This window comes from Neurospora tetraspora, assembly GCF_033439725.1.
Source record: "Neurospora tetraspora strain CBS 560.94 chromosome Unknown B0H65scaffold_1, whole genome shotgun sequence".
NCBI lineage: Eukaryota > Fungi > Ascomycota > Sordariomycetes > Sordariales > Sordariaceae > Neurospora > Neurospora tetraspora.
The window spans coordinates 3947852-3968617 of NW_026944383.1; the positions used below are offsets into that span (position 1 = coordinate 3947852).

General features: G+C 35.6%; 1 protein-coding gene across 1 annotated transcript; it reads right to left on the reverse strand.

Moving 5' to 3' along the window:
* Positions 1-2038: 2038 nt before the first annotated feature.
* On the reverse strand, positions 2039-4325 carry B0H65DRAFT_415426 (uncharacterized protein; the record flags this gene model as incomplete). Its single annotated transcript, XM_062823984.1, has 3 exons — positions 2039-3978; positions 4037-4124; positions 4179-4325. 3 exons carry the CDS (start codon positions 4323-4325, stop codon positions 2039-2041), a joined length of 2175 nt encoding a protein of 724 aa, XP_062686478.1.
* Between the last annotated feature and the right edge of the window lie 16441 nt (positions 4326-20766).

The window sequence follows — 20766 nt, forward strand, 5'->3', positions numbered from 1 at the left end:
AACCACCAACACGGCGCTTCCCGACCTAAACCACCAAGATATTCGGATATACATGGACAGTGCACAGTCAAGACCTCTTTCACGGAGCGATGAGTACGCAGTACGTACACCAGGGAGCTCTTCGGCTGTTCCTATCAAGTGAGGACCACTAATGGCAGTCATCCCAACGGCTTGTTACCCCCAGTCATTCCGTGGCAATCAGTCTCACCTAAAATCCGAAGAAAGTATTTGTCAACGTGTGTAGCCAAACCTCCAGTTCTCTCGTCGTAGTACCGTTCGTGATGATCTGGCATCTCGCCATCGCCCTAGCTCGACCTTGTTCATCCCTTTCTCCAAGCGAATAGGCATCAATTTACTGGAATTGGTCATGCATTATACGGCCAGGCGGCCATATCTTGCGACCCTCCCCCGTGGCAGCATCATCTCCTCACATCTTCGTCTTTACCATCATTTATGAGCATAAAACAGACAGTTAGTCACTTACACATCTGCAGCTGCCCGGCGGCCACAACCCAAACCAAACCTGCTGGCGAGGGCAAGTCGCGCCGCCGTCCACTGGCTGCGATTGATTCTTGTTCTAAGCAGTTCGGTACCCGACCGGCCACCGTTACCGTGACCGCTTTCCTCCCCCCCTCCTCTCCTTCCATTCGATTTCTTTGGTTGGGCGTTCTTTACCTAGCCCAACGGCCGGAACGGAAGGGCAACAACCATTCTAGGCGACGCCCAATATTGTCCAACCATCGTGGATTATCTATTTGGTTCAGTTTATAACCTCCGTCATGTGTTCACATGTTGAGGTCATCTTTTCGTCTACTCCCTTGTTTTCCAGCGGAACGACCTAAATCTCCCATTGATCGCGACTCACGATACAAGAACTCCAAAGCGATTTTTCGCTCTGCTTTACCTCCTCCAAGTTCTGTCACCCACACTGCCACACACGCACGAGAAGGCGCCAGAGTCCGGCGGTCGCATGCCCGTAGGTTCTCATCCGCTCCGGCCTGGTCATCTCAGGTCAGACCAGGCCGGGACGAAAGCGACCGGCATTGTTTCTATGCACACGTGACTCTTCGTTTCCGTTCATTCGTCTGTCTCTCTGTCTGTTTGTGTACTCTCCCTTTCTCCTTCGGAAATCTTGCTGCCTAACTGATGTGGTCTTTGATTCCTTATTTGCGCCAAACGTATCCGAACTTAAGAGTCCCGTCGTTGTTAGCAGGAACTAGAACAAAAAGAAGAAAGAAAGGACAATTGAGTGACAAAATGGCGAACAGAGAGCCTTGTAAGCCTCAAAGGATCGATATCAGGAATTTAGGATCGGATGCGACCAACTGACATAACCACCACTGCCACCACCAACAATAACACCAATATAAGCACCAACACAACCGCCACTAACGCCAGTAGGTATTTGTTGATCAATGCGTCTTTCTTTGTTTCCCTTCTCTTCGAATGCGTTTCCATTGCCATGTAAATATTTTTATACTTACCATGAAAACGAAAACTTGAAGGTAGGATGTGGCATTTATACATGGCCGCAAGAAACGGCAGGTAAGTAGACCGGCTAGACAAACAGGCAGTTTTGTTTTTGAAAAAAGAAACTATACACAGGAAGTAGAATGGTCTTTAAGATGGGTGAGGTTGGTGGTGCTGGTATCCAAAACGTGAACGACATTCTGTTAATGACGAAGACGACGTGGAAACGGGGTGTTTTAACGAAGCTCAAACTTTGACTCGCTAATTTGAAAGAAAGAAGAGATAAATCTATCATACACCCGAATAATCGAATTAGGTCGACAGTAAAAACCATCTGCCAGCCATGTAGGTATTTCCCATTCGTATCCACAGACCTAACCTTCCACCTGAATATCCTGTCCATCCCATTATTACATCTCCTACCCCGTCACGCATCCTGTGATATTCAATCCATATCATGTATCCAAAAATCCAACCCCCTTGTTTAGACTTGGAAAACCAACGACCCAAGTCCAAGCCCCTCTTCCAGAGCCCTCTTAGGCCGACATCAAAACGATGCTGCCACCTATCACCTATACGGCGGACTAGACAACCTCTCCCTATGCAACGGACGTTCCCTCGAGCGCATATCATCTCTCGACCCCCACCTTCCCTCCCTATCCCTAGGATCCCTATCCCTATCGCGTTCCCTGTCTCTAGAGTCTCTATACCGATCCTGGGTATCTACTCTACCACTGAGCATCGACCCCCCGCTGCCACCTGTCCAATCACGCCTATCAGCAATGTCCGCCCGACTGCCCGTCCGCCTCTCGAGGTCGGCTTGCTGCGCCAGGTACGGACCGCTGGCTGTTCGTGCCCCCCCTGGGGCCCGGCCGCTGCGGCTGCTGTGCGGTGAGTGTGACAGGTCGAGACCGTCGTCGTCATCGTCGCGGTCCGTGTGCCGCTCGCGATGCTCACGGTCTCGGCGGAGGGTGCCCGTGGAGATGCCACGGCTTCTTTCTCGGTCTCGGTCCCTTCGTGAAGTAGGTTCAAGCTCGTCGCTGTCTAGGTCGCGGTAACGGTCTCTGTCTCTGTCTCTGTCTCTGGTGCTTCGGTCTCGAACCCGATCTCTGTCTCTGTCGCGGTCGCGAGACTTCATCCGGATATCCCTCTCCCTCTCTCTGTCGATGTCCCGTTGGTCTAGTACCCTGCTCTCCTTGCTCAATCTCTTTGCCCGTCGCCGCCGCTCGACGTCGTCCTCCGACTCGGAGAGATCCGATTCATCATCGGAATACGACTTGCGTCTGGAGTCACGGTATAGCTCCCTTGCGGCTCTGTCGGGTCCAGTTGCCCGGTCGTCTTTCTGACTCCTGGACCGGCTTCGTCTGTCGTCGCCGACGATGGAGACGCCCGGGAAAAGATTGGAGATCTTGTCCTTGATGCCGGAGCCTATGCTCTTCCTCTTGGAGTCGTCGGCCCTCAGTGATGAGGCCGTTGCCGGGACAACCGTTATCGGAGGCTCCCTGCGCGAGTAACCGTGGGATCGTGGTGAGATGCTGCGCCCGCCCATGGCGGCCGCCCGAGAGGAGGGGACACCGTCGGAGTTGAAGACGCGGTGGGTTGTTACCGGGGGTGGCTCCCGGGAGTCTCGGCTGCTCCGGCTGTGGTGGCGCCTTCCTGATCTCGAGGTTGCTGGTTCGACTTCTGCATCGGATGAGGATGGGCTGGTGTAGTGGCGGGGTTGGCTGTGACGGCGAGGAACGGAAATTCGGTCAGTGCGAAGTGGGATCTGCATTGACTGAGTCTCCTGAGGAATTATATGCGGGTAGTCAGTAAAGCTGGGGCGTCGGCTCGTACGCTCTTCCTCTGGCGGGAAGACCTCCCGTGGCGGAGCATAGCGGCTTCGGCCAATATGGTCGAGAGGGTCTGGATCGAGATCACTGGCCCTCTCACGCTCCGGTTCCCTAGGCCGCTCGGGGGATCTCCGAGGATCATACCGGTCTGTCCGTTCCGGAGGACGAACGTAAGAGACAGGGACAGGACCAGAGCGTGTGTTGAAGTAATCATAATCCTGCGGTACGGACGGTTTGGGGCGGACGTGTGAGAATGGAACCTTTGCATCGGAGAAATCATCCGCTTTGGGGTCTGCGCTGGGCGCATCTCTTTCCTCCTTCGGTTCCTCCTTGGTTGTCGCCTCAACGCGAAGTTTGGTCGCACAACTTTGGTGCCACCGGTCGGTATCTTGATCGGTATCAACGGGGAAAACTGTGGCCGGCAAGTCATCCGGAAACACAGCCCCAAATTCAGGATGCTTCAGGGACCAATTCTTGACCGCAAACTGAACGATCGGGACGTGAACTTGTGGCTCTAGCAGGATCTGAATTGCCTGCCACCTCGCAAAGCCTTTGACCGTAAGTGCCGGAATCGAAGGGGCCGCAAAGTCGTCCTCGGTGGGCAAAAGCATATGTTGACATCCTTGAACTTGGTAGATGAAGGAGATGGACTGAGGCGGCATGTTCACAAACAGCCCTGCGTTGTCGTGGTCAGCACAAAGGGGGCGCTACTGAGGTGTCATGTCTTGACTCACTATCATAGTCATGGCCTGCAAGCTTGTAAAAAGCTGCCATCTTGGCAGGAGCTAAATGCTTCTCATCTTTATCTCCAATGTCATTGATCTGCTTTAGGTTAGCGGTGAAGTACAGGGCCGATTTGAAGGCGGAATAACATACAATGTGCAAAGCAAGAGCTCTCAGAAGGGCGTCAAGCAACGGCTTTGGTTTTGGTATCGGGATTTCGTCTGGTTTCGGGTCATCATACATGTAGCCGTAGAAGATCTCCTTGATCTTCCCATTTGTCTCGGTTGTCGGAGAAGCCATGGTGATGATGTCTGCCTCATGCCACCTTCAATCATAGGATAGAGGAGTCAAGGTTGGCCGTAGTCAAGGCAAACGAGGCGACTTCGATGCTCTTGTCGTCCTTGATGCGCACACCGTCAGAGGTGAGTGGCCTAATGGCAGGTAGAGAATTACGGCAGTAAAGAGCCGATGTAACAGAGTCTGAAGCTGTTGGGTCCCAGTTTATGGCCAGGCTGATGCGGGTGCGCAGATATAAGGTAATCGCACATATAGTATGACGGAGAGCCTGAGTAACGTGAGCCTGAGTGTTTTCTTGGGAAGCTGCATAAAATGACTGAGGCAGAGTGGCTCGACAACTTGTTCGTGGCTCCCGAAACGCAGACACTGGGGTAGAAAAATCGAATGGCCCAATTCCTATAGGCGAGAGAGATTAGGTAGGTCGGGCAACGACTGCAACAGCCTTGCGGTGGAATGTAGTAAGAAGTTGCACGTTAAGTGAAGAAGGGACTGCCAGTCGGGTTAGGTATCAGTCGAACAACCGGGGGGGCTCAACCACTGACAGGCACAACGGCTTGCTTCTCGTTTGAGGTTTAGCAACGCCGCAAGACACAGGTCAGAACAGAATACAGCCAACGAAAAGTGTTGGAAGCAAAAAGTCTCCAGAGACGATGCTTCGAGAAAAGGGGGAGGGATGGATAGTCGGAAAGACGTCCACTCGATTCGACTTGGCGAGAGGGTGTGTGGTTGCTTTTGACTGGAACGGCGGATGCAGAAAGATGAGGGCAGCAGCAATATGTGAGCAGCAAGAAGGGTAGCGAGCTAGTAAGAAGCTGGTGATAGGCAGGTCTTGACAGGCTGACGGGTGAACGCTGGACACGTGCACCCCGCCGTTCTCAGATCAACTGTGCTCTGTGAGGTGACAGTGGTGCTTGTCTGTTTCCAAGCCTCCAATGGCAGCTCCCAGGGACCAGGCAGAATCCGGTTCTCAAGATTCTCGAAGTGAGAAGGACACCTTAGAACCCTCTTGATTCCACCACGCCCCGAGACCCTGCGTTTGATGCGAAATGAAAAAATATGGTTTGCCAGCCTCCCTGAAGATCTTGCGCGTCCAACTTTGGCCAAGGCATCACGGTGCTGAACAAGGCGAAGCGATCAGCTTACCCATCGGGAATCGACAATTCTCGGAGAAGAGCCGAGACAGGTGGGACAGGAACCTCCACTGCTCGAATAGTGCCCCATCATCGATGATGCACAGAGTTACGTCAGGCAGCCTGGCCTTGTGTCAGAGGCCAGGGGATCCACTGGGCGTGCACGTGCCCAGTTGGGCTGGGATATACGGGATATCCAGATGCCAGAGCTTCGAGTCTGCAGAGCCAGTCTTACACATATACACACAATCAAGCCACGTTTAACTCTATATTGATTATTAATAGTAATATTACAATTAAGAGTTTTATTAATTCGACCATTAAAATTATCGCTAACAACGATAACCGATTAAATATCATGGGGTGAGGCACTGTTGGGTATGGGATAAGATATGCGTTGTTGTGCGGAGGAGAGGAAAGGAAGGTGTGCGTGGAGGACTGGCTATATAGGCGAGAGCCCTGGCAGGCTAGTCCGTGTACGCGCATATGTGCAGCTGTACATGATTGCTGTATATGTGGCTAGTACGTATATAGCTCTAGGCTATGGCACTAGCTCTGGGTATGGTATATGAGGTAGTTAATATAGTGTAAGAATGTTATAGGCTAGTCCTATGATACTATCCACCCTTAAATTTTTTTTTAATAATTTCTAGTCTATATATATATAATAATAATATTCTAAATTATTTATCTTAAACTCTCCTCCTCTAATATTTTATTATAATCTACGAACTCCGCCTTCAGTATTCAACCGGACTAAATATTTATTAATTATTTTGCTATCTTTACGAATGCTATTTCTAATTCCTATTCTTTATATACTGTAAATTTGTTCTCTAGTTTTATTATAATTGTAATTGTATTAGATAATAGCTATATAATATCGATAACGGCGGCAGCGGTCTTATATTGGGCTATGTAGGTGGACCGGTATTTTAGGAGTACTAGTAGTTTTAGAGCGGCAGCGGGCGTTAAAACGGCAACGGTAGGTATTAGAGCTCGTTTAACTAATATAATCTCGACGTCCGGCAATATAAATTTATCAGGGAATTTATTATAGAAATATTAGAATATTTCTTTATAGTTAATAACATTATCCTTGGGTTCCTAGGTCGGTTAGTTATTACCTTTCTACTTAATACAGTAATACTAATAATAATTACCACTAAATTAAGTGTAATCGATAAACCTTTTAAAATCCTATTCTTCTTATTCCTTATAATTGTCCGTTCTAATTATTATACGACCGTTATTTACCTTTATATCCAATAATATATTTTAGCTGAATAGACCTCTACTAATCTATAATTATACTATAGAGACGTAAAAGACCGGTAAATATTTTATATTAATTGGGAGCCTGAAGTATATTATATAATTTTCCGCCCGGGTAATATAAAAAGGGCCCTCCTATTATAAATAGAACTTTAAATATAATTGGCTATTAACAAGGTTTATCGTATTAAATAGAACTATATTATTAAAATAATATTTAGGAGAGTCGATATATTTCTTATTAACATTATGTTTATATTACTCCTATATCCGCCAGGTTTATTATATTATAAAGTACTAGATCTTCTAGAAGCGGTCTGCTAATTCGATAACTTTATAGTATTCCTTTAACTAAGTTAGGGAGAAATTTAGGAGTAATAAAGTACGAAGTTCGGTACCTATCTATAAATAGTAACTGTAATTAGCGAAAAAAAGTGAAACGCCTATCGACGATAATATAACGTTATTTTTAACGAATTCTACCATTAATAACTATTTTACCTAATTTATTTATATTTAATTAATATAAAATTATAAGAATTATTTTATTTCCGCGTTAATACGCTTTATTTTAGTATTAATTTAGGGGTAGAACGTTAAAATTATTTTACGGATAATAGATAATCTTTTATAAAGGATAAATTAAAAACGCAATATAAATTAGGTATCTCCATTAGATAAAACGCTATCCAGTAGACTATAAATCGAATAAATTTAATCAATAAAATGATTTATAAATTCCTCCGGTTCTAAAGTTACTATAAGTATATAATACTGCATTTTAATTAATTAGTTAACGACGACGGCAATATATTTAAAAATTTAACCAAAATAAGTATTTTCTAATAGTAAAGTAATATAATTAATAAATATACCCTTTTATAGTGCTAGAAAGACAGTTACAAATTTAAAATATCCGGCTAAACTCCGCTTTAACGATTTTATTTTTGCGTAAAGGAAATAATTTTTATAGAAAGTCTTTACGTTATTATATATTCCCTCCTAATAAAATTCGTATTATAAGAATTTATATATAATATTATAATTGGGGTAGTTTATACTAGGAGAATCATATTAGCGGTTGATTAGTTGGAATTAGAATTGTTTATTATAGGGGTTAATAATTACTCTATTCTACTATTTCATAATACTATTTACAGTATAATATTCCGAAAAAATGTAGTAAAAACCCTTTTTAATAGTCGGTAATTATTAGTACTGTATTTTATCCGTTAAATAAAAAACGAATTCTTATAAGAAAATGGATATTTTATAATTAACGTAAATTAGATTATTGGTAGATTTATTATCGAAGTCGTTTACTCTTAATAAGTAGAGGGAGAAATCTACTACGGGGTCCTCTTTAAAAAAATAGCCGTTTTCGAATTACGCGGGGTTTAAAAGCGGGCGTTTTCTAACCGTAAATCTATTATCTTCCGTATTATTTAGGTAGTTATTTAGTTTGTAGCTTAGTACGTCCGGATGGAGGTTTTTAGAACTTAGTATATATTTAATTAAAAAATTGAAATAGGATAGGAATTAGGACTACTATATATAGCGCTAGGTAAAGTATGTATTAATTATAAAAGTCTATAGATTTTTATAGTCTATTAAAATATTAAAAGGTTATTAGGCGCCTTCAAACTTTAGCCTCTATTCTTCTAATATTTTAATAATAGCGAAGAGTTCCTTATTATAAATATTATAATTATACTCCTACGAAATATATTTACTTAAAAAGTAAGCAATTAAATATAATATTCTATTGTCCCTATATTAAAATAGGGTACTTCCTATAGCCTAATTAGACGCGTCTATTTCAAGTATTATTTTTTTAATTTAATTGTAAATCTTTCGCCGCTTACTTAATAACGGCTTTAATTTTCTTTAAATCTATTTCGATACTTCCTGGGGTAATGATTAAATTTAAATACTTCGTTCGTATAGTATAATTCGTATTTATTGATATTAATATTAAAGCGCGCCCGAACTAAGCGGGTAAAAATATTATTAATATATTATTCGTAATTTTTAATATTATTTAAATAAATAAGAATATTATCAAAGTAAGTAAATACGTTAACGTCGAAGATATTATATAAAATATTATTAATATAATTTTAAACAGTACCCGGCGCGCCTTATAAATTGAATAGTATAATTAGGGATTCGAAAAGGCTAAACTATGTAATAAAAATAGTTAATTATTTATAGTTTTATTTAATATAAATGCAATTAAAAGTAATAATAACGTCGAATTTAGTAAGAATTTTAACCTAGTAAATAGCGTTGAAGGTTTCCTTAATTAATAATAATAGGTAGTAGGACTTTAAAGTTATATTATTAATACTTCTATAATTAATATAAATATAGACCCCGCTTCTTAGCTTCTTAACGAATAGGATTGGAGAAGAGGCTTTAAGTTAGGATAGCTGGATAAATTTTTTAATTAAATTATTATCAATCTATTTTTAATAACGTTTAATTCGTTGGGGTTAAATAAGCGGCTTCGAACTATTAACGGGGTAGCTCTAAGGCGGAGTTTGATTTTAAAATTGTAGGAGTGTATTAGGGGTAGTATTTTAGCGCCTTCCTATTTGAATATTTTGATGTAATATTAGTATTGAGAAGGGAACTTTATTTTAATTTACTCGTCGGTCTTTAGCGGTTTATCAGCTTTATCGTAAAATTTCGTTATATCTTCAAATATAATTTTATTTAGGGATACATTATTTATCGCAAATTATTTATTAATAATAGCTTTATAATGTAGAAAGTCCTCTTTTATCCCTAAAAGCGGTATTGAATTAGCAATTCTTACGGCGCGGAGGGTTTCCTTATCCCCGATTTTAATTAGGCTGTCGATTTATTTATAAAAATTATTATTGAATAAATATTAATACTTTCCTCCTTTTCTTATTAGTACTTCTATTATTATTTCCTTAATTAATCCGTCGCTAATATATTTAAAATTTAGGACGCTTCCTTCTTATTTTATCCTCCTCTTTTATTCTCTTAATATACTCTACTATTTAAGCCTTCGTTATATAGATTACTTAAAGTTTATACTTCTTAATTACCTAATTAAAGGTTATTACCAATAATTCCCAAATATCGTTAAGATTAATAGGACTGCGGGGTATATTATAAACGCGGACCAGCGTATAATAATCGGCGTTATTAATATAGGCGCTTCTAATTACCCGATAGGGCGTTAGGGAAAGACGGAATAATATTTAAAGCTATTCCAATAAAGCCGAAAGTATAAGAATTTAATTAGGGCCATTAGGGGTCTTCCTAATTAATATAACGCCTAAACAATTAATTACTTTATTTTAAAAGTAGTTAAAATATTAATAAATAACCCGTCTTATAATTACAAAAATAGAAATATAGCGTACAATATTAGTTTAGAAACCGTATACGTAATTAAATTTAAGTTCACCCTCGTCTAGGACTTTTTTATAAGAAACCTTCTTATAAATAGAAATTAAGTAAGTACCTAGTATATTAAACTAAGGAATAATATAATTATTTTTAAATTTAAGAAGGGTGTAATATATATAATTAAAAGCGCTTTTTAGGAAGTAGCCTTTTAATTTATATATTGGAGTAAATTATAGAAAATTATAGGGCTAGGAAATACCTAGGGCGTAGTAAACAAACTAAGGGTAACTAAGAATAATTAGGTTATTTTTTATTAAATTATAAATTAATGAATTAATAATTTTGTAATAAAATCCCGCCTATATTATTAATTTAAAAAAGTAGGTAATATTGCTTTTAGTTAGGCTTCTATTGGCGAAGTAAAGGATCTTTAATATTTTTAATTTGTAATAGGGAAGTTAATAACGGTAAATAAAGCGTTTATTAATAAAATTAAGAGCGGTATAACTATTATCGATTAGGGTAGAATAGTATAATTTACGCGATCTATTAAATAAATAGATAGAGAAATTTAATAAATTAAAGTATTTATAACGGTTATTTACAGAAAGTTTATATATTTCGATTATATTTAACTATATAAGAATATCCCCTTTCTCTCTTCTTAGTCTTATAAACTTATACTTCTAATTACGATTTAGTTTGGAGGCTATATATTTCTTTATTAGCTGACGATACTATTTTCATTACTTTAAATAGGACTAACGAAATTTAGTTAGTAAGTGGAGACCGGGATATTCTAATAATTTTAAGCGGTTACAGCTATAAGGGTTATATTTATAGCATTAATTTAATAATTTCTAACGGGGCAGTATTAATTATATTACTACTAGCCGTAGCCGTACTAATCCTACTAGGGAATAGCATTACTTCCTCTACTGCCGCTTTTACTACCTCTACCTCTTCCGTAACTTCCGCTTCTACTATAAGATAAGCGGACTTCTTTCTTAAAATTAATATTAGCATAGTACGTAGCCGAAAAGTAATTTTAACGGCTATAGCGAGTATAAGCGTCCGTTTATATATAGTAATTAAAAACCTTTTAAAAAATTATACTACGTAAAGTAATATCGGTAATAAATATTTTACTAAAATCGATATTTATAACGGTACCATTTTAATCAACAGGTTTATCCAATGCGGAAATAGAAGTGGTTTTTAATTTATAGAAGGGATTAGCGAAATTATTATAGTAAATATTATCTTCGAAATTCTAGGCGAGGCCTCGGACGGTTTTAAACTATTTTATATAATTATTATCGGCGGATTGGGGGAATTAGAGAGCGAAAACGTCCTAAACCTCCTTAGTAATCTTATTGCGGAAATAATATACTTTTATAGCATTATTTAATTTATAGTAATCGACGAATAAGGTAAATTAATTTTCGAAAATTTATTAGCGTATATCTTTAATTATTTTTAATGTATTTAATTTATAACGAATATAAATAGTAAAGTCGATATTATCGTACTTAGTATCGAGTTCGGCGAAAAGGTTTATTACAGTCTTCTATTTCCACTTAATATCATTATTAAAATATTTAAAAATTATATTTAAATCCAACTTAATAATAGAGAAGGGCATACCTTCTAAGGACTTAACAATATATAAAAACCGTTTAATTTCGGTCGTAAAGTAAATAACCTTGTTAATTTAGTATAATTTAATTTTTATACGTTAAGTATAATAGCGTTTAATACGCTCTAAAAAGGTATTACCTTTAGTATTAAATAGCGGGACATACGAACGGGACAATACCGATTGATTATTACCGGTATTTATAATCGATATATTAGAATCGTTTAGGTAGCCGGGACTACTAGGGATAGTACTATAATTATTAGGGGCGGAAATCTAGGCCGGATCGTAAGTGAGGTTAGTGGTATTAGTTTACTTTAATCGATTATAGAAATTATTAATAGCCTTAATATACTTTTTGTATTATTTTTAAAAAGCGAGGTTAGTATTAATTTTAAAGTTAACGAACGATTGTTTTAATACGGCGATTTCCTTATATAGTTCGTTAGTTTTAAATTTATACTAGAAAGCCGTAGTAGCGAAATTACTATTAAATTTGAAAATTTCCTTCCGGGATTCTTTTAAATCTTCCTCTACTCTCTAAGCGCGGTCGCAAGCCTTAATAACGTCGTTATAAACTAAGCAATTTAAAATAATAATTATATCGCGGAAAACGGAACTAGTTACGAGGGCGAAGGCGTACTTTATAATTAAATTCAATAGACAACTGGTAAAGGGATTACTATTAAAGTTTATAAATACTTCTATAAAATTATTTTCAATTATTTAATTTACGGGGTTAGAGATTTAAAGTGCTCCGATTACGGTAATTACAATAAAATTATTTATAATAATTAAGACGTCCAACATTAATTACTAGATTAATTATAACAGCGGTAATTTCTTACAATTACCGATTTTAAAATAAAAGGGGAGAGGGGATTAAATATTTAATTAATTGATTTTTGGCTCGGACTAACAATAGGTTCGAATTTTATACTTATCCCGTTAATAAGGGCCTAAGTTTTCAATCGTTTAATTAATTAATTTCTCCCTTGAGTGTGCGCAGCGTAATAGTTAGGTGTCATGGGGCTAGAGCCTAGGGGTTAAGCTTGGCTGTTGCTAAGCCGTGTCCTATCTTATTGATAAGGATGCGAACCTTCTGGTTAGCTAGACCTATATACTTGCTTGGCCCGTACCGTCTTGGCACCTGCATAAAACCTTCTCTCGACTATACCCTTCTAGTATAATCTTCCTTCTTGCTCTCTCTGTTAAGTATAGTATTTTTAATTATACGATTATACGCTATGCTTTATTCGTTTAGACCCGTTATATTATATTTGACCTCCTTGTTAATATACCATTGCCTTTCTTTCGTAGGTACGCCTAAAGAGTTTCTTCCCTATCCACGATGTTTTAACAACCGTTCTCCTAGATCGTTTGGTTAACGAATTCCTAGGAACGATAGCGATAATTTGCTTCTTCTATTAAATAATTGATTTTCGAAATTTTTAACCTTTGCGTTTCTTAGTAAATTTCCCCTCTTCCTGATTCGCTATCAATACGTAAATTAATCTTCCCTTACCTTGAAAAATATTTAGGGAGTAAAGGAGAATTTGAAATTTAGGTTTTAAGCGTATAAGCGAAATTCTATATAAATAGATTCACTATTAGCAATATAAAAGCGTAGTTTTATTATTTATTCGCTTACTTTTCGTCCGATGTTAAGTGCCTATTTGTCGCTTTCGCCAATTCCTTGTCCTTATGGTCGCCGCTAGCGCTTATCGATAAATTCTATTTTACTTACAGGGACCTTAACGTTATTAAGCGCGTTGGTTAGGAATTATACTAGTTTAGATAGAAGTTAGGGAATTGATAGCGGCTTTTATTGCAAGATTCGAAGAGGTGTTCTACTGTGTTTGCGTAAATTCGTGGCCCGATGTTATTAAAGTTAGTTAAATATCCGCTACTTTGAATTACGATTGGAAATAGCGGTTCTCCGACCGAACTGATGTATTTGAGTAGTATTTTCAATTATTATGATATTTACGTACTTTTGACGGTATCCTTTTGGTTATTGCTTCTTCTTTGTTTTATTATAAATATGGTAGCCCGGTTGATGATGGTGGTGATCTTATGGATATTTTTATTAATGCTTCGGTAATAAAGCCTTCATTACCATTTTAAAAGTAGAAGAATAGGTGGAAGAAGGAAGGTAAGTATATAAATTGTAGGAATGGCTCCTATTAGTTTAAGTAGTGTAAGTAAAAGACGAGGATGAATAACGTTCGAATTTATAGTCCGGTTGGGGGTTTAAGCAGTTACGACGATGATAGTTAAGAGGAGGAGCTTTTAGATTAAGTAATATTACAGTAGTTACTTTAATAAAATTATAGTGGGGGGAGGTTTATAAGTTTGTAAAGGAGGGACCTCTATTGCTATTTGAGTATAGTATTTATTGGTTAGGGGTTAGTTAGTTTTATTCTACCCTTCTATGCGTGTTTTTAGGAGAATTTGCTATAATATGTAATTGTAGGAGGGTAGTAGATATTATATTTTGTGAGTATAAGGATTATTAAGGTCGTCCTTGGCGAGGGAAGTATATTGAGAAGGTATGGTTACGGTGGTGATGATAGTTATTACTAGTAGGAGAAGTAGAGCGATATGAAGTATTGGGTAATTACCTTGATATTGACTGTTGCGTAGTATAGATTTGTTTTAGTAGAAGAGGGCCCCGGATAGGCAAGGTGTAAATATATTCCCTAATTTAATTTTAGTTCCTATATATTAGGAGTAGCTCTATGAGGGTGGGTATTTACGACGTTTAGAATATTACCGATTCGGTAGGAAGTAGGTGGTCGTGTAGCGTTTGTTTGGGGGCTTAGTGTAGATATTTTTTTTGGTGTTGTTAATTTTTTTCCCGTTTAGATAGGCATTTGGTTGGGCGCGGCTGTTAGATTGGATTTTGGTTATTTTTTTCGTATATTTTAGTTGTGATATTATTTGTATAGTGGACTTTACTTCTAAGAGGGGTGGACCGAGTTCCCTAAGGGGGAGTAGGGGGGTAATGTTATAGGGCTAGAACTTAGGGGTTAAGTTTGGCTGTTGCTAAGCTGTGTCTTGTCTTATCGATAAGGATGCGAGCCTTCTGGTTGGTTAGACCTACATGCTTGCTTGGCCCGTGCGGTCTTGGCACCTGTACAAAACCTTCTCTCGATTGCACTCTTCTGGTGCAGTCTTCCTTCTTGCTCTCTCTGTCAAATATAGTATTTTCAACTATACGACTATACGCTGTGCTTTACTCGTTCAGACCCGTTATATTAGGTATAATAAATTATTACGTAGCGAAGTATTATTAAGTATAGGGTAAGATATATATTATTATACGGAGGAGAGGAAAGGAAGGTGTGCGTAGAGGATTAGTTATATAGGCGAGAGCCCTAGTAGGCCAGTCTGTATACGCGCATACGTATAATTATACGTAACTACTATGTATGTGGCTAGTGTGTATATAGCTCTGGGCTATAGCACCAGCTCTGGGCATAGCATATAAGGTAGTTAGTGCAGTGCAAGAATGTTACAGGCTAGCTCTGTAACATTAAACGATTGCTAATAATATTTACGACTAAAATTAATAGCGTTGCCCTTAATGGCCCTAGGAATTGGCCGGTTTAGGAAGATGCCTTTATTTCTATAACTTAAGATTTGGGTCTTTGGAAGTATATCGACTTAAATAATTGCGTTTCCTAGCTAACCAAACTAGTAGAACTTAATATTGCTAATTATTAAGGGGAAGTTCCCGCTAGAGAAATTAGAAAAGTTAAGAAGGATAGGAAGGTTACTTAATTTATTACCGTTAAGCTTTATGGCTTCTATTATGAACGCGACTACTATAATTATATAATTAAGAAGTTGGATTAGTATATAAAGGTTAAAACTTTCTTTGACTTAGGTATTAAGAAGATTATATTAAATCGTTAGATATTTAAAACCGTTGGAAATAATTATTAGGAGATTAATTTTATTAAATATATTAGTTTATACGAGTAGTACAATAATTTTGATAAATTTATTGCTTTTAACGACTATAAGGTAAAGAAGCTCGCCCGAATTAGATTTATTAATATTCTTAAGTTCTTTAGTAGAATTAATTATAATTAGTATAATTGGACCTTTTATTAGGAGGCGGCTATAGTTTTCTATATTACTAGAAGAATTATTAGAGTAGATAAACTAGACCTATAGTTCTTAGAATTCTATATAGTTATAAGGTCGAATTCTTATACTATTTGGGCAGATAATTATTAGCTTTAGTATAATAAGGAGATTGAGAGAAACTTTAATTTTAAAATTTCCTTCTATATTGTAGTTAAAGATTTTTATAAAGTAATAATTGCGAGTATTATTTAGGGAAAGGGTTGTGCCCCTCTATTTAAGGGTATTATATTCGTAGTTATATTAAGCGGTAAATTTATTAAGGAGGACGCTCTTAATAACGAATAAAATTTTGGCCTGGAAATAAAGGGACGGGGAGAGGTTGTAGGTAAGAATAGTAAGTTTAGAAAAAATATTAATAAAAATAAGTATATTTCCTCCTCGTCTTTATTAGTAAATAAACGATTGCGTCGATTTTTATATAGGTTCTATAAGTAGCCGGATTATAATTTGGATAAATATTATTATGCTAGGTTATAGTTAGCCTATAAAGGTTAGATTGAAAATCTTACTATTAAAAAATGCGCGTATATTAATTTAAAGAAGGATAAAATATTTAAAGAGGCTAGTAATTATTTGCGAACGTAGTAGAATAATGAGGATTAAGATAATTAATTCTATAGTTGCTGGGTAGGTAAAAGTAGTTTTTTAGTGCTTATAGTGAAATGTAGCGTTGTATATTTATTGAGAGATTCTATAATTTTCGATTTAAGTATAATAATATATATTTTTAATAAGGTTAATTACTTTAAAGATTTTACCCCTTTAAATACTAGTAGTTACGTATGGGCGGGAGACAAGCGGACTTTTATAGAGGGGTATAGTATTATTATAATTATAGTTTAGAACGACGATGGAAATAGAGAGTTCTAATTTTCTAACGTCGTTCTAGTACCGGGTATAATTTGTAACTTCATCTCTTTAAAATAATTCGAAGATAAATAAATCTATTAGGACTATAAAAATAATTACTTATACTCCTACTTTACGCATTCCCTTATTTATTATATTTTCTCTAAATATAAATAATTTGTTTTAAAGTATATCCTTTTATAAAATAGCGTTAACGAATTTTCTTTTATTATACAGTATATAAATTATATCAAGCGAAAGCCTTAAGAGGGTAAGCCTCTTCGTTAGTATTTTTAATTTAGCTACCCAGGATCCGAGATTTTAATTAAATTAACGGAGTAAGAGTATAGCGTGCGATTTAAGGGATTAGATATAGTACATTACGAATTATATATTAAAATTAAATTGAAACATTAAGTACGTAGAGAAATTCGTAACTACTTAAAGGGCCTTAGGTTACGATTAGCCATCGACTTCTTTTTTTATAAAGAAGTGAAGATAGGAGGTTGGAAATATTCAAATCTAATAGTAATTATAAATTGGTAGCTTGGATTCATTTAGGTATATTATTTAAATAATAGAAAAGTCGAATTTATTATTGCGTATTTAAAATCTTTCTATATAAGGTTGTAAATTTAATACTAAATTGTACCTCGGGTAGTCGAATACGATAACGAAATAATTAGTAATAAGAAAATTACTACCTAATTTATTATAAAGGGAACTAGTGTTGAGCCCTTAGCGCTTTATACGTAAATTTAAAACGGCAGCGTAGAGTATTTAAGGGGTATAATTAAAATTAAAGGTATAGTAATGCGATTAGGTATAAATTTTCTTTACGAACTGTAAATAGAGATTATTGGAGTAATTATATATTTATATAATTTAATCCCTAAGGTAGAATATTATTAGAAATTTCCCAAAAACCGATTCGAAATATATTACTAATTTAGAGATAGTATCGTTCCTCTATTAGACTCCTCCCTTACTATCGTATACTTTAAAGTATATAGTTATAAGGCCTTTATTTTTATAATAGAAATTATAAAAGAATAAAATAAATTAATAAAATTTAAGGACTGTACCTGGGTCGGCTATTTAATTAGATACTAATTAACGAATATTTATAGGATTTAGAATCCTTATATGAATTTTATTATTATTATATAAGACGTTGTATTTAATAAAAATGAATTCTTTTTTAGTAATAACGTTAAAGAAATTTATAATGCTTTTAATATTTCTTTTAAAGAGTTGGCTATATAATTAAGAGATCTTTATTAAGTAAATATTGTATAATTAAACGTCCTATAGGTCGAGGTTATGCCTATTATAGATGACGGAGTTTTTAGTTCCGTTGTTTAAGATTTTTTTATTGAGACTGAGAATATATTAGAGGAAGAGGAGGAATTAAGGTCTTTAGAAATATAGATACAATCTAGATCTTTAGAGGTCTTGTAATTACTAGAAATATAATTATAAATAGGTTTAGAAATATTGTAAGGATTTTTAGACCCTTTATTATTATTACTTATATAATTGTCGTTAGATTTTTAAAATACAGTTTTAAATTTAAAGGATAAAAAAGAGGGCTATTTCTTTATACTTCCTAAAAGCCTAACTACGTTTTTAATAACCGACTTCTCGCGTTCTAACGAAAATTTATAGTTAATTATAAATTAATACCTTTATTAGGTTGCATCGTTTTTATTTATAAAGGGTAATCGACTGGTAGGATTTTAAGAAAATAAGGTTATAGACTGAACCTTCTTGGAGGAGATAAGAAAGAGGGGTATTAATATTAATCCCAGTTATAATTTTAAATTAAAAATAACGAGGGAGATTATTAATTACTATAGAATAAAGGGTACGTTAAAGAGCCTCTATCGAATTAATTTCCTACCTCTTTTAGAATATTATAGTAATTTTAATTCTTATTTTTTTAGAGAATTCTTTAAAGTTATGGAAAAGGAATATTTAAGCGAATATAAAGATAAGAAGTCTTAGAAGTAGGTTAATATTAAGGAAGTAGGAGATAATAAAATATTCGGTTCGATATAGGTGTATATTTATAAGTTCGATTAAGACGGCCAGTTTCTTAAATATAAAGTACGTTTAATTATACGTAGGGATTAATAATTTAAAAATGGTGTACGTAAAACGTACGTAGCGATTCTAGTTATTAGGTTATTTTGTATCCTAATGGTTATAGTTATTTATTTTAATTTCGATTTAATTTAATATAATATAAAGAACGCTTTTATTAATATTATACTTGATAAGGTAGTATTTATAAGAGCTCCCCCTAAATATATTAAGAAAGGCTAAGTATTTTATTTATTACGTGCGCTATATAGTCTATAGAGATCTCCCCTCCTCTAATAGTAGGAATTTATTAAGACTTTCGTAATTGCAAGTATAAACTTTCTCCTTATAGAGCCTACTATCCTAATTAAAGATAATATATTCCTTTTTTTCTATATTGATAATATTATTATTGATTATAAATATAGGAATAAAGAAATCGCCATAATTAAGGCGGTGGTAACCGCTATAGAGAGGAAGTACTAATTAATGGGTAGAGAATTATTAAAATAGTTTCTAAGTATTAAAATTATTTAAGATCGAGAGAAGAAGTTAATTTGGTTATTACAGCGCGATTATATTTAGAAGATTACGGAGAAGATTAAGTATATAAAGAAATTATATTCTATACTTATAGTTAAGAAGGAGCTCCTACTTTATTAAGATAGTATAGCCTTGTACAAGATTTATATATATTAAGTTAAGATTAATTCGATTTTTTATATTATTATTACGTCGCGATTAGATATAGCCTTTCCGGTCTCTAAATTCGTTCGATTTAATTTAAACCATAATTTAATATATTACGCAATTATAAATAGAATACTCCTTTACTTTCTAATAATTTAAAATTATACCCTTTAGTTAAATAATAAAGATTATTAGAACTTTTATGTTATCATTAATTCTTTATTTATAAATAACTTTTTAATTGAAAGAATTTATAAATATTAGTATTTAAATTATTAAGCGCTATTATCAATTAATATATTAATAAATAAAATATAGTTACGACCTTATTTATAAAGTCTAAATTACTATCCTTTAATTGAGGAGTTAAGGAGGTAATTTACGTCCGCCGTTTCTTTAATAAGTTTATTTTTAAGATTCATAGATTAAAAGGCTATATTTATAGGCTATAATAATAAGTAGAAGATATAATTTGTTATAAAGGAGGGAGTTCGGTTCGTAATTAAATTTAAATATATTAATATATATAAATATTAGTTAAAGTAAGCGTAGGAGAAGAAGTTAGTAAATGTAGTCTACATACTTATTAACGAGTAGATTGCGGATAGCTTTATAAAGAATTTCCTTTTTGTAATATATTTAAAATTTATAGAGTAGTTAGGATTTATATTGTTATAGCGGCTATAGATTTAATTGCGAGAATTTAGTAGCAGAGATATCGTTATAGGCTGCTTAAAGGGTATAGAAGATTTTATAGAGGAAGATTCGGGCAATAAATCGGTAAGTATAACAGTAAGTATAATAAAGTAAGACTCTTACAAGTAAAAGTTTGAAAGTTATTGTGACGAGGAAGTAATTTAGGAATAATATTATTTCTAGTTAGTTCTAGGAGGATTTTAGGGTATTTTAAGGTATATTTGGGTAGATCCAGCATAGTTTGTGTACTAGATTTAAAGGGGTGTATTAGAGGCTAGAGGATCTACTAGGCATATACGTGCCCAGTTGGGCTGGGATATACAGGATTTATCCAGATGCCAGAGCTTCGAGTCTGTAGAGCTAGTCTTACACACATATACACAATCAAGCTACGTTGAACCCCATATCGATTACCAGTAATATCACACCTTGAGGTGGTCGGTGAGAACACGGAAATAAGGGTTAGGGTAATGGATGCATCTGATCTTCACACACTTGCATGCTGTTCATCCACTCTCACTTTCTCATCCCATCC